This window comes from Dama dama, chromosome 5 (assembly GCF_033118175.1).
Source record: "Dama dama isolate Ldn47 chromosome 5, ASM3311817v1, whole genome shotgun sequence".
Classification (NCBI taxonomy): Eukaryota; Metazoa; Chordata; class Mammalia; order Artiodactyla; family Cervidae; genus Dama; species Dama dama.
In genome coordinates this window covers 15942306-15956840 of record NC_083685.1, presented here as the reverse complement: position 1 = coordinate 15956840, position 14535 = coordinate 15942306, and the positions used below count along the sequence as shown (strand labels likewise).

Sequence of the window (14535 nt, the reverse complement as noted above, 5' to 3'; positions counted from 1 at the left end):
TCCCAGCATGAGGAATACTGTTGATGACTGAATTTAGCAACTCATATGCTTTTGTAAGTGCAGGAACTGAGTAGGTTTCCTTGTCTGCCATGTCTGCCTCTTTGCTCGTTTCATTCCTCGCCTCTGAAGGAACCTGTATCTTTTAATAATTACTATGACCTACCAGTAAGTACACCAAGGAATTTGGTCCCCTTTATAACTTGCAGTAATTACTAAATCCCTTTCTGGCTATCTGAGCAAGTTTTGTTTTTTTTTTTTAATAAATTTTTTATCTTATTAATTGCATGCTCTGACCTATTCCATAATCAAAATTAAAAAGTAATTTTCTAACCCTCTTATTTTTTCCTATAGGGATATTAAAGCAGGAAACATTCTTCTAACAGAGCCAGGTCAGGTGAAACTAGCTGATTTTGGATCTGCCTCAATGGCTTCTCCTGCCAACTCCTTCGTGGGCACACCTTACTGGTATGTGGAATTAGAAAACACAACATAGTTTTACAATATGTGTGTGTAACCAAGATGGACTCATAGCACTAGTTTTCTTTGCTTCTTCTTTTTTTTAATTTTTGACACTGTCTGTCCATGTGCCTCAAATGAGATTTCATTAGGAAGGATAGCAAAAAAGAAACACTTAGACTGAGTATAAAATTTCCAGTGACTTTAAATTGTTCAAATAAGATTGATGTCACTGTGTGTAAACTGAGTAGGATTATCAACTCACTGACCAAGCCCAGGTTTTATATTTCATTTGAAGTTTCTTTTGAACTTTTCTCTTCAGGCAGAGTTCCTAGGCAAGAACAAGTTAATTTCTTTAGCCTCTTCTAGCCAATGAGCATAAATTTTACCTTTCAATGAAAGAAATCCATGTTCTTATTTCTGTTGAGTTCTGTGATACTTTATCTCACTTGTCATTCTGACTTAAAGTTTCATCTCACTCTACTCAAGACTCCTTTCCTTTATTTCATAGACACATTGGAATGTCATTGTACCTTAGGGAATGACTTTTACCCCTGGAAACTTACTTGCCTACTAAAAATAAATCAGCTACTATTTGAATTTTTTCCCACCATCATCAAATAACATCTACCATGCAACTTCTTACACACACTAATAGAGAACAAATCATCTTAAACTATATAACCCTTACCCTCCTAATGAAAATCCATTATGGACAAACAAAATAATATCCACTACTGCAGCTAGTTTATTTGTTTTTTAACTTATAACATCTGGAAATATTATATATTGCTTTATGTAATTGCATGAAGTATTTTTCATATTGTTTAAAGTAGTTTAAGTGTTTCATACATATTAATCCTTTACAAATATCTCTGAGGTAGCTAATAAAACTCTCTGCATATTACAGATGAGGAAACTGATATAGAGAAAGGTTAAGTAACTTAGCCAAGATCAAAGGATAGTAAAAGGCCTGTTGAAAATGATATATTGTTTCATGTAAATCACTGGGTATATTTTTGTATTTTCAGTAGTGTTTTTCCAATATATTTGTGTAAAGAAATGATAACTTTATCAGATAAAACTTTATAATATGCTCAAAAACAGCTATTTCATTGAATCTATTAAGTGAATTTTGTTTTTAATTTGCAACTTGAGTTTTGTGAATTATATTTGGCAGGATGGCTCCAGAGGTGATCTTAGCTATGGATGAAGGACAGTATGATGGGAAAGTTGATATTTGGTCACTTGGGATCACCTGCATTGAAATGGGTGAGCAAAGAGCTGTTTTCATTGTACTTTTCAGAATCACTCCTTATTACAATTACAAATTCACTTATTCAGCTACTATTAAATATTTAATGTGTTCCTGGTACATATGTGCTAGGTAATGTGAATTTATTATATTTTTCCTATGCTTTGTTATAACATCATAAGATTGCTTTCTATCTCTGCTATATTTTCATGTTATTGTTTTAAGTAAGAGTTAGAGCAGATATGGCAGCTAACCAGTGTAAGAATATACAGTAGTTGGTATTAATATTTGAAAAATATCCATTCTCCATACCATGAATGATGACATATGTCCTTCCTTCATAATAATCTCCATTACTTAATTTACATACCAGCTTACATAAGGGAACTCTGGGAAAGTAATAGCAGGCTTATCAAAGATCAGACTCTAAAAACTGACCTACATAGAGAGCAGTCCCAGATAAAATTTCATATTAGGGAATACCTCCAGCAATAAGATCTTATGGAAAAACCCAAACTAACTTTTTGGCCAACCCAAAGCTCCAAAATACAAAGTTATATAAAACTAAAAAAATTAAAAGACTCAGTTCAGTTGCTCAGTCATGTCCGACTCTTTGCGACCCCATGAACCGCAGCACGCCAGGCCTCCGTGTCCATCACCAACTCCCGGAGTCCACCCAAAACCATGTCCACTGGGTCGGTGATGCCATCTAACCATCTCATCCTCTATCGTCCCCTTCTGCCCTCAATCTTTCCCAGCATCAGGGTCTATTCAAATAAGTCAACTCTTCGCATCAGGTGGCCAAAGTATTGGAGTTTCAGCTTCAATATCAGTCCTTCCAATGAACACCCAAGACTTATCTCCTTTAGGATGGACTGGTTGGATCTCTTTGCAGTCCAAGGGACTCTCAAGAGTCCTCTCCAACACCACAGTTCAAAAGTATCAATTGTTCAGTGTTCAGCTTTCTTTATAGTCCAACTCTCACATCCATACATGACCACTGGAAAAACCATAGCCTTGACTAGATAGACCTTTTTGACAAAGTAATGTCTCTGCTTTCTAATATTGTGTCTAAGTTGGTCATAACTTACCTTCCAAGGAGTAAGCGTCTTTTAATTTCAAGGCTACAATCACCATCTACAGTGATTTTGGAGCCCCCAAAAATAAAGTCAGCCACTGTTTCCACTGTCTCCCCATCTATTTGCCATGAAGTGATGGGACCGAAAGCCATGATCTTAGTTTTCTGAATGTTGAGCTTTAAGCCAACTTTTTCACTCTCCTCTTTCACTTTCATCAAGAGGCTCTTTAGTTCTTCTTCACTTTCTGCCATTAAGGGTGGTGGCATATGCATACCTGAGGTTATTGACATTTCTCCCGGCAGTCTTGATTCCAGCTTGTGCTTCATCCAGTCCAGCATTTCTCATGACATACTCTGCATATAAATTAAATAAGCATACTCCTTTTCCTATTTGGACCCAGTCTGTTGTTCCATGTCCAGTTCTAACTGTTGCTTCCTGACCTGCATACAGGTTTCTCAAGAGGGAGGTCAGGGAGTCTGGTGTTCCCGTCTCCTTCAGAATTTTCCACAGTTTATTGTGATCCACACAGTCAAAGGCTTTGGCATAGTCACTAAAGTAGAAATAGATGTTTTTGTGGAACTTGCTTGCTTTTTCGATGATCCAGCAAATGTTGGCAATTTGATCTCTGGTTCCTCTGCCTTTTCTAAAACTAGCTTGAACATCTGGAAGTTCATAGTTCATGTATTGCTGAAGCCTGGCTTGGAGAATTTTGAGCATTACTTTACATATAGACTAATGGAAAGTAGTTGAAACATAACTAACAGAGTATTGGCCCCGAATTTATGAAGAACTCTCACAATTTCTTTACCAAATTTCTTTATTAAAAAGAAAACAACAAACTGCCAGCAGAAAAATGGGCTATGAGTATGATCAAGGAGTTAGCACTGAAAAGAAAGCATAAATGGACAACAAACATCAGAAGATACTCCACCTTATTAGTATTCAGGGAAATACAAATTAAAACCATTTCATATTTATCAGATTGGTATAATTTTTTTAAGTCAGAGAAGAAGTTGCTAAAGAAACAGGAACTCTCAAACACTATTGATAGGAGTGTAAATTGCTATAACCATGTTGGAGAGCAAGTTGGCAACATTTGGTAAGGATGATGAGTGTCAGTGACTCAACACTTCTAAGTATACACTTTAGAAATTTTATACATGTACACTAGAAAATGTGGAAGGTTTCAGCATTGTTTGTAGAAGCAAGAACAGGTGGAAACAACCTAAATTCTTATCCTAAGAATGACAAATTAATTTTGGATTACTATATCACAGTTAAGGATGAACTAGATCTACATGTGTCATCATGGATAAATCTCAGATCACAACATTGAGTAGTTAATGAGCAAAAAACATCACAAGAGTATAGATACAGTATGATACCAATTATGAAAGTTTTATAAGCAACTTTATATGTCGTTTATGAGCATACATATATACTAATAGATGTGAGTAATATACTAATACTCCACCATCACAGTTCAAAGACATCAGTTTTTCAGTGCTCAGCCTTTTTTATTGTCCAGCTTTCACATCTGTATGTGACAACTGGAAAAACCATAGCTTTGACTATTTGGGCCTTATAGTGACATGCTGTCTATATCAACCTAACTTCGACTGCCTTTTATACAGTGATTTACTGCCAACAAAGGTCCGTCTAGTCAAGGCTATGGTTTTTCCAGTGGTCATGTATGGATGTGAGAGTTGGACTATAAAGAAAGCTGAACACTGAACAATTGATGCTTTTGAACTGTGGTGTTGGAGAAGACTCTTGAGAGTCCCTTGGACTGCAAGAAGATCCAACCAGTCTATCCTAAAGGAGATCAGTCCTGGGTGTTCATTGGAAGGACTGATGTTGAAGCTGAAACTCCAATACTTTGGCCACCTGATGCAAAGAGCTGACTCATTGGAAAAGACTCTGATGCTAGGAAGGATTGGGGGCAGGAGAAGGGGACGACAGAGGATGAGATGGTTAGATGGCATCACCGACTCAATGGACGTGAGTTTGGCTAAACTCTGGGAGTTGGTGATGGACAGGGAGGCCTGGCATGCTGCAGTTCATGGGGTCGCACAGTTGGACATGACTGAGTGGCTGATCTGAACTGAACTTACTGAATCAAAGAACAAAGTAAATTTCCCTCAAATTGTTTTATCCTCCACAACAGCTATTCCTTCAAATTGATAGATGACAGTATCACATTATGCCTAAGAGCACCCAGGCTCTGTTGTCAGATAAACCTGAGTTCTAATGCCAGCTCTGCCATTTCTTAGTTGTATGACTTTGGTCAAGATGTTTTAACTCTCTATGAAATTTGCCTAATAAGATCCCCTACCTTATGCAGATTGTCTGGATTAAATGAAAATATGGACTTAATGTGCTTATTATTAAATCTTGTGTATAGTATATGTTCAGTAAATGTTAGGCATCATCAGCACAATCCTAGTAATATATGTCACATTTCATCAAATTCTTTATTTGCATTTTAACATCTCTTTAAACAGGAAGGTATTTTACAGGCAACAGTATTTCATGATTATAATTGGCAGCATTTTGTTCTAAGTTATACATAAAATAGTGGTGCATCTTAAATTGCGATGCAACTTATTGTCAATGACAGATTCAGAGAAAGATGATAGTACATGCTCAGTTAATATTCATAAAATAAAATTATTACCAAGGATATTAAAGTTCTCAGCAATTATTCAAAACGTATTATATTGGTAATGTAATAAACCATACAAGTACCTTTTTGACAGCTTTACCATAACATCTCTATTGCCTTGGCATTAGTGTTATTGTTGTTGTTCAGTCACTCAGTCATGCCTGACTCTTTGCGACCCCATGGACTGTAAACCACCAGGCCCTTGTGTCCGTGGGATTCTCCAGGCACAAATACTGAAGTGGGTTGCCATTTCCTTCTCCATTAGTCTTGTTAATGGACACATAAAAGAAGGGTATTTTTTTTTACATGAAAAATGATTAAACTTCTGTGTATGTAATCCTAAGCAATAATTTTTCTAAGCTTTCTGTGTTTGAGGTATAATGAAATTTCAAATACAAACAGTATACTCTAAATTGTGCTCTTAATGTTGAAATTACAGTACAAGTTGTAGTGACTGAATAATGTGTTGTCCCCTTTTCTTATGATATCTCTTCTATAGAAGTGCATTTTCTTAAGAAGCCCCCTAATCTGTACATCGAATCACTGAGTTATTATCAGAAAGCAAAAAGACGATACGTTTACTGGCACCATCCCTCTTTCCTGGATCAAGCTCCAAGATTCCTGAGTGGTTAAACATGTTTTACAAATTATCTTTGCTAACTTGATCTTCCACTGAAAAAAACTAGTTAAATTCATGCATCCTTGGAAAATTGTTAGACATTAAAATTGTCCAGTCACCAGATACTTTATTTTTTGAGATTATTTCAAGAATAGGCTAATCTGATGCTTTTCTGTTTAATCTACAGACACTTAGTTCACCAGCACAGATCATGGTAGAAGCTGGCAAATGGTTCATCAACATTGACAGGGGATTGACTTTTCAGAAATGAATTCTCCAAGGAATGGGGGCAGGAGGACATAAATGTTACATAGTTTCTCTGCCTGGAATTTTCTTCTTCCATTCACTTTCTTATTGCCACTCACTGTTTGTGTTAATATATGAATGTTGTAATGTTTGTTGAGGGGATAGGGATATATTTAGTCTTGCAGAGCTTCTTCCTTTTTAAAATCTTTTTAAAAATTGAAATACCAGTACTATCTTTATAAAATGCACAGGATTATTGAAGAGGCACTGAGGTCTATTGAAAAGACAGACCTTGGAGCCTTATCATAATTGAATTGGATTTTGTTCTTCCTTCATCTTCCTCTTTCTAACTTTCTACTTTGTTCTTTCTTTATTTCCCCTTCCTTACTGTTTCTCCTGTGCAATTTCATGTTCTGAGCAGTTTAAATTGTGTTTCTTTTGCCAGTGAGAGGATTCCTACTGTTTTAATAGTAAATGAAGCCACCACATGGTATCTGATGTAAGCCCAAGAGTTAGTCACTTCTCAGTCATCTTTGTGACTTCTTGCTGCACAAAGATTCTTTGTTGACAGTTTCTTCTTTGTCTTAATTGGCTTAACCTTTACTTATTTATTTTAGAGGTATTTTGGGGCCACCAAAAATATATACCAGATGTTATACTCAGCAGTGAGAATGCAGAGATGAACATAATAGACATTGTCCCTAATGAAATTTAGCAAGGAAGGTACACATTAAGTAAAGAATTACATAAATAATTAGTTATGGTTGTGATAGGTGGTAAAAAGTTAAAATGTAATTTGCAGTGACAAAATCTAGTGGGACACCTAGTCTTCAGAGGTTCCCTAAGGAAGAGATTGTAAGTATATAAAAATCCTTGAATAAATATGTATTAAACTAATGCAGAAATGCAACTTTATTTAAGGTGGAACCTGAAGGATTGGGAAGAATTAACCAGGTAAAGTCTAAGGAACAAAAGTGAAAAGGGAGACCAGACAGAGAAAGCAATATGTGTGAAAGCCTCTGACCTTGGTTCTTTCAGTGAAGCAATAGATGCATGAGAACAGGGGAAAATTGCATCTCAGAATGATGTGCTAGAAGTAGCCAGGGTCGTGTTAGTAAAGGCCAGCAGACTGTTTAAGAATCTAGACTTTGTCCTAAGAACGGTAGGAATCCATTGATGGTTACATGATGAGTTCCTGCTTCCACATGGCTTCAAATACTTGAAGTTGTCAGAAGGCCAAGCCCTAGAAACTTTCTCAGATCTACCTCCTGATAAATAAAATAAACCTGAGACTTTTTTTTTTGCCTTCCATGCTTGAAACAGGTATAAAATCCCTTTGTCCACACTGCAGCTTTCAAATTTCCACTTGTTAACAGTCCATGTCCCTATAATACTGATATCTGGTAAGTGTAAAGTACCCTATTGAGAGGTTAATAAAAAATATTTATTGAATCATACACTGTCACATTTCAAAGATACCAGAGATCATTCAGTTAAGAATATAAGAGGCCCCTCCAGAGGATCACTGATAAGTATAGTTGGCTTCTACTGAAACTCTGCCAATAGCTTAAAGTTCACTATCTCAACATTATTCATTCTGGGTTTTGTGGGGGTTTTTGGTTTTCTTTTACCACTCTGGCTCTTCAGAAGTTCTTCCTTCTATGAGTAAAAATGTCTTACCTGTAACTTCTTGTTCCCTGCCCTTACTTCTTGTTCTGTTTCTTAGAATTGCATAGTATAAGCTGGATTCACTTTTTTTTTAAGTAGTTAAATCTTTACTTAAAAACCAAGATGCTCTGATGAAACCTAAGATCAGATTATGAATTACAAAGTGGAACTATATCAAGAATCCATTAGGATAAGCACGGTGGAACAAGATAGTGATTTACCTTCTGTGACATAACTAGTAAATAGTGTAATATTAACTGTACTAAGAACTAGAACCTTGTTTCTTTCCTTTGGTCAACAAGTGGAATACCTAATATGTGAATAGCATCTTATTACATAAGCTAGAGAATAAATAAAAGAACAAGAATATTAAGGTTATAAGATCTTGCTCTTAAGAGTTTATGATTTGTGTTGAGAGGAAAGATTTGTATGTTTATGTAAATGCAATAGGAGAGTGCATGCCAAGTGAACACTCTACTAAAAGAGTAACAGAAATTCCAAAGAGAAATTAACGATGGACTGAGGTGGAGTATATATTTTACAGAGAAGTAACTGACTCAGTAAGTTTCTCCTTAGAAAGTGGATGGACCAAACCATGCTTACATTTATCCTCCTTTTTCCCCTCCACCCCTACTTGTACCAGTTTGTTGGCCTGGATGAGCCCTCAAATGGTGTTTATTGGATTGAATTACTTTATCTTCCATACTCTGTTGGTGATAATTAAGATGTTCCATAATCTTTTTTTCAACTTCTCTGCTTTCTGATTTTTTTTTCAATAAATACACATTTTTATTTGAAATAAAACAACATACAAAGATGTTTGTACCTACTGTGGGAAAACAAAGTTCAGCTTTTTGAAGATACATAGGAAAAATTTTTTTACTTTCTTGAAATGGATTCTGTTTGGAGCTTTTCCAGTGTACTTTAAGGTGACCAGCAGCTTCTTTTGAATGGCTATCCTGAGCAACCTTAGAGATCACAATAAGTGGATTATTCAGTATGATGATAATAGCAAGCTAGTGGCTAAGCTTTGCTCACGGTTCCTTATTTCTCCATCTGCCTAATGTCTTTCAAGAACTGCTTTATCGTGTTTCTCTTCTTTCAGCGGAACGGAAGCCCCCTCTTTTCAACATGAATGCCATGAGTGCCTTATATCACATTGCCCAGAATGACTCCCCCACGTTACAGTCTAATGAATGGTAAGACTGAGCTGTCATTTTAAATGTGTAAGAAAATCACCATATGTTTTGGCACTTTCACTAAATTACGTTTTAAATATCTGACCTAGAAAGCATTTCATTCCTTCGTTGTATGCTATGATAATGGACACTGATGCTTTATAAGCCTGAACTTTTTGTACACACACACACACACACACACACACACACACACACACACACACACACACACACGCAGTATTTCTGCCCTCACTATGGCTTGTACTGTGTTATTAATATGTATAGTAACTGAAATTCTACCAGGTACATATATGCCCTGCTACCTTCCTCACAAGTCTAGTCTCTAAGTCATGATGGTCTTATAATGATCATCTCAGTTTTATCATTTCTCAGCAAGGATAAGTACCCTCTCTGATGTCTTTATTATTCTAGTTGTCATTTTTTTCTTTATTATATATGTATTTAAATGTATTGAGACAGAATACATACTATCTATTCAGAAGGTGAATTGTTCCTTGATGAAAATTATAACATTTTGATACCTGTTAGAATCACAGAGCTACAGTAAAAGGGCAATATCCAGGAAGAGTAGACAGAATGAAATTTTCTAGAGAGAAGGCATTTTCATCCAGAGAGCATATTCCTAGGTTCTCAGTCCCTTATGCTTCAAGTTTTACTGCCTGGTTATAGGTTGTGGGTGATGAAAGAGTTACCAATTTGTCGTGAAGAATATAGGCTTTAGACTTATGAGAGCTGTTATGTTTGGAGAGAAAAATGTATACAAAATTGTTTTACATAAATATAGTATTTTTCATTTGCTGAGATATATTACAATTTGACTTTGCTTATATCATAAGATACATTTATGTGTTGACTGACTTGAAACTGTCCACATTCATTATCCTAAAGAATTAATTTTAGATACCTCAAACTTGAAAATGGGTCAGTTCTCCTGATATTCCGAAGTATTTTAATAAAAATCTCCCAAAACAAAAAGTTTTCCCTTGGATAAAAATTATTTAAAGTGATCAGTGTGTTCTACAGACTCTAATTTTATTTTCTTTCAATGTATTTGCACACACAGGACAGATTCCTTCAGGAGATTTGTTGATTACTGCTTGCAGAAAATGCCTCAGGAAAGGCCAACATCAGTGGAACTGTTACGGGTAATTTTTCAAATTTATATTTGAGGAGGGGGATTTAAAGTCATGCTGTAGTGAAATATAGTAAATCATTCCTGTGGCAGCTCATCATGACAAACTGGATTAGAACACATGCCTTGTCATTTAAAGTCCAGAGACAGTAGCTAGGCATAGAAGTAGCAAGATTATCACAATACGTTCAAATGGATTTAGAAAAGGCAGAGGAACCAGAGATGAAATTGTCAACATCCATTGGGTCATCAAAAAAGCAAAAGCAAGAGAGTTCCAGAAAAACATCTGCTTTATTGACTATGCCAAAGCCTTTGATTGTGTGGTTCACAACAAACTGTGGAAAATTCTGAAAGAGATGGGAATACCAGACTCCCTGACCTGCCTCCTGAGAAATCTGTATGCAGGTCAAGAAGCAACAGTTAGAACTGGACATGGAACGACAGACTGGTTCCAAATAGGGAAAGGAGTATGTCAAGGCTATATATTGTCACCCTGCTTATTTAACTTATATGCAGAGTACATCATGAGAAATGCTGGACTGGATGAAGTTCAAGCTGGAATCAAGAATGCTGGGAGAAATATCAATAACCTCAGCTATGCAGATGACATCACACTTACAGCAGAAAGTGAAGAACTAAAGAGCCTCTTGATGAAAATGAAAGAGGAGAGTGAAAAAGTTGGCTTAAAGCTCAACATTCAGAACTAAGATGATGGCATCTGGTCCCATCACTTCATGGGAAATAGATGGGAAAACAGTGGAAACAGTGACAGACTTTATTTTGGGGGGGGGGGCTCCAAAATCACTGCAGATGGTGATTGCATCCATGGAATTAAAAGACACTTGCTCCTTGGAAGAAAAGCTGTGACCAACCTAGACAGCATATTAAAAAGCAGAGACATTACTTTGCCAACAGTGGTCCATCTAGTCAAAGCTATGGTTTTTCCACTAGTCATGTATGGATGTGAGAGTTGAACTGTAAAGAAAGCTGAGCACCGAAGAATTGATGCTTTTGAACTGTAGTGTTGGAGAAGACTCTTTAGAGTCCCTTGGACTGCAAGGAGATCCGACCAGTCCATCCTAAAGGAAATCAGTCCTGAATATTCATTGGAAAGACTGATGCTGAAGCTGAAACTCTAGTACTTTGGCCACCTGATGCAAAGACCTGACTTACTTGAAAAGACCCTGATGCTGGGAAAGATTGAAGGTAGGAGGAGAAGGGGACGACAGAGGATGAGATGCTTGGATGGCATCACCAACTCAATGGACATGAGTTTGAGTAAACTCCAGGACTTGGTGATGGACAGAGAGGCCTGGTGTGCTGCAGTCTATGGGGTCGCAAAGAGTTGGACACAATGAGCGACTGAACTGAACTGGACTGATATGCTATATATTCCTCGTGGATACTTCCCCCCACCTTTTCCCTTTTTCTGCCCCCCACCCCACCCACCTTTTTTGCCTAATGAAAAAGAACATTTCTGCTTGCTCTGGTGATCACTGTGATGTTCCAATGACTAATATCTGCCTGAACTTTAAGGCAAAGTTTTCAGGACAGAGTCTGCCAATAATTCAAATACCAACTCTAGGATTTCAGTTAGGTTGTTGCCAAATCATCAGGCAGTGAAGATATGTGATAAATATATAAGACAGATATATACATAGCGTTGCATCATACATGTTGGTGACAAAATTATTGTGTTAACTGCATTCATTTGATTTAAATACAGCATTTTTGAGCATCTGTTTTTGTGTAACTTTGTATTATAGGCTCTGTACATAGGCAGTGTTCCATTAATATCAGTGAAGTATGTGAGAGTTTCCTTTTTACGATATAAATGTCTTTTATTGGCCACAGAATAGTCCAGGTTTCTTTCATCTTTTTCTGCATGTGTGTTTTCCAGTCTTTTTTTTTTTGTTTCTTTCTTTGTTTTAAGAAAACCTCAGAATTGTATTGCCTAAATTTGTGAAGCTTAAACATGTCAGCTGCCTTTACAATTGCACCTTGGCTAAGTGTCACAGATTCTTGGTTAATATTTTCTTTTTTTCAGAAATCTTACTCTGTTATTTTCTGGCTTTGAGTATCCTCAATAGGTACGTCTGAAGCTGACCAGCTTTTCTACCCAAAATTAAGTTTTTTATTCTTGTGAGTAACAGGTCACAGGCATATGGTGACAGAAGCAACAAGGCAATGGACTCTACCTTATTCTCTTTTGGTGTAGAACCATCACATGTTCTAAACTTGAACTATAGACAATAGAATACCAGAAACATAAGACAGTGTCTTTATTACTTTGAAGTAGGAAAAGATTTATAAATACAGGACACAAACAGCAGTTTAGAGAAAGAAAAAAGAGGAAAAAGCGTTATAAATTTGGGCTGTAAATTAAGAAGCAAAAAAAAATGCCTTAAAGAAGAAGATACTACAAGCCTTCAAAGATGATAGGGCAACAGACAACAAAAGGATATAAAAAACAAATGGGCAGAGGTAAAAAAAGAAAATGAAAGAGGAAAATTTAAAGATAGATCATATAATATCAAATCATATCATAAACAACAAACTAATATAATAAACACACCCATGTAGGGTATTTTCAATGATGGATAGCCCGAGGGAAATAAAATTACATGAAGAAGAAAAATTTCTAAAGATGATTATAGAAAAGATGACGTGTAGAAGGCAGAGGAGATATATATTTCAACCTATTATTCCTAAAGAAGAAAGCAAAACACATGGAGTAGAAGATATTTAAAGATATACCTAAAGATATACTTTTTGAAAATAAATGTTAGGATCTTTATTTTATTTGATTTACTTAAGTGTATATACACATGCACACGCATGCACACACACACAGGCACACATATATACTTGTCCATGCCAAATCTTAGTTGTGATACACAGGATCTAGTTCCCTGACAAGGAATCAAACCCGTGCCCCCTGCCTTGAGAGCGCAGAATCTTAGCTGCTGGACCACCAGGGAAGTCCCCTGATTTACTCTTTATTTGATTTGGTGGACCAAATCAAGTAAGCCTAACATTTAGTCAGTGATGTTTACTGATTGTCTACTGGGTGCCAAGCACTGTTCTAAACACTGAAAATCATACAGAGGTACAAAAAAAATGATAGTCCCTGCCCTCCTGGAACTTATATTCTAATGAAGGAGTGAAAAAGCAAATAATTTGATATAATGTCAGAAAAATAAAGCAAGGACTGGGATAAAGAGAGACAGGAGCTGCTCTTTTAAACAAGGCACTTCTAGGGAGGTGAAACTGATCTTCAGTGATCAACAAATCCTACCCATATCTAGTTTCTAAACTCAGAGGATAAAGAAAGATTCACAATAGGCTGAAAAAAATTTATTTGGGGCTGGAAAAACCAGTTGGCTTCAGATCTACCTCTTCAGGAACACTCAAAGCCAGAAAACTGTATAACAGTATTTACAGAGTTCTAAGGAAAAGAAAATGTAAACCAAGGTTTTGTGACCCAGCTAAGGTGTTATTCAATTATAAATGCAGCTGGATATTTTCAAGCCTCACAAATTTTAAGCAGTTTTCCTTTCTTAAAAACTTTCTCTCAATTGCTTGATAAGGAAATCCATCCAGTCTATCAATGAAACAAAAAGCAAGAGAGAAAGAGAGAGGGAGGGAGGGAAGAAAGAAGAAAGAGTGAATTAGGGACTGGAGAAACTGGTGAAAGAACTGGTGGTGATCATTGAATTTAAGTTTGCTCTCCAATATTCATTTATTTCCTCATTCACTACTAGTTTGTGTGTTTGTTTAGCATGGTAAAAAGACTACATTCTTCATTTTGAATAGGCAATACAAATTTCAAAAGATAAAAATACAGTGGAAGAGAGAGAATGAAAAGTGGGAAAACCTTCCCATTCAAGGCCCTTCTCTAGAGTTAGCAACTGCTGTCACCAATTTTGTACATGTCCTTTTAGAAATATTCTATGCATATGGAAGTAAATATCCTTTTAAATTTTTGGACCAATGGTAGCAAACTGTTCTACCCTGAATATTTTAACTTTTAGTGTGTTTTGTGTGTTGTTCCATATTACTACATGCAGAACTATCTCATTGTCTCTAAGGACTCCATTATATAGTCAGATGGATGGTTGTCTTTATAACCAACTCATTTATGGTATTGACAGTGTTTTGCTGTTACAAACTATTCTACAATAAATATCCTCACACATTTGTCAGTTTGTACCTG

At 36.2% G+C, this 14535-nt stretch overlaps 1 protein-coding gene across 6 annotated transcripts in view; it reads left to right on the top strand.

Moving 5' to 3' along the window:
• TAOK3 (TAO kinase 3) overlaps positions 1-14535 on the top strand; it is a 184201-nt gene that overhangs the window by 116189 nt on the left and 53477 nt on the right. For all 6 annotated transcript variants that reach the window (XM_061141880.1, XM_061141883.1, XM_061141882.1 and 3 more), the window contains 4 exons: positions 352-465; positions 1637-1728; positions 9094-9187; positions 10251-10332. In XM_061141880.1, coding sequence (XP_060997863.1) covers positions 352-465; positions 1637-1728; positions 9094-9187; positions 10251-10332 — 382 coding nt within the window. The remainder of the gene's footprint in view (positions 1-351; positions 466-1636; positions 1729-9093; positions 9188-10250; positions 10333-14535) is intronic.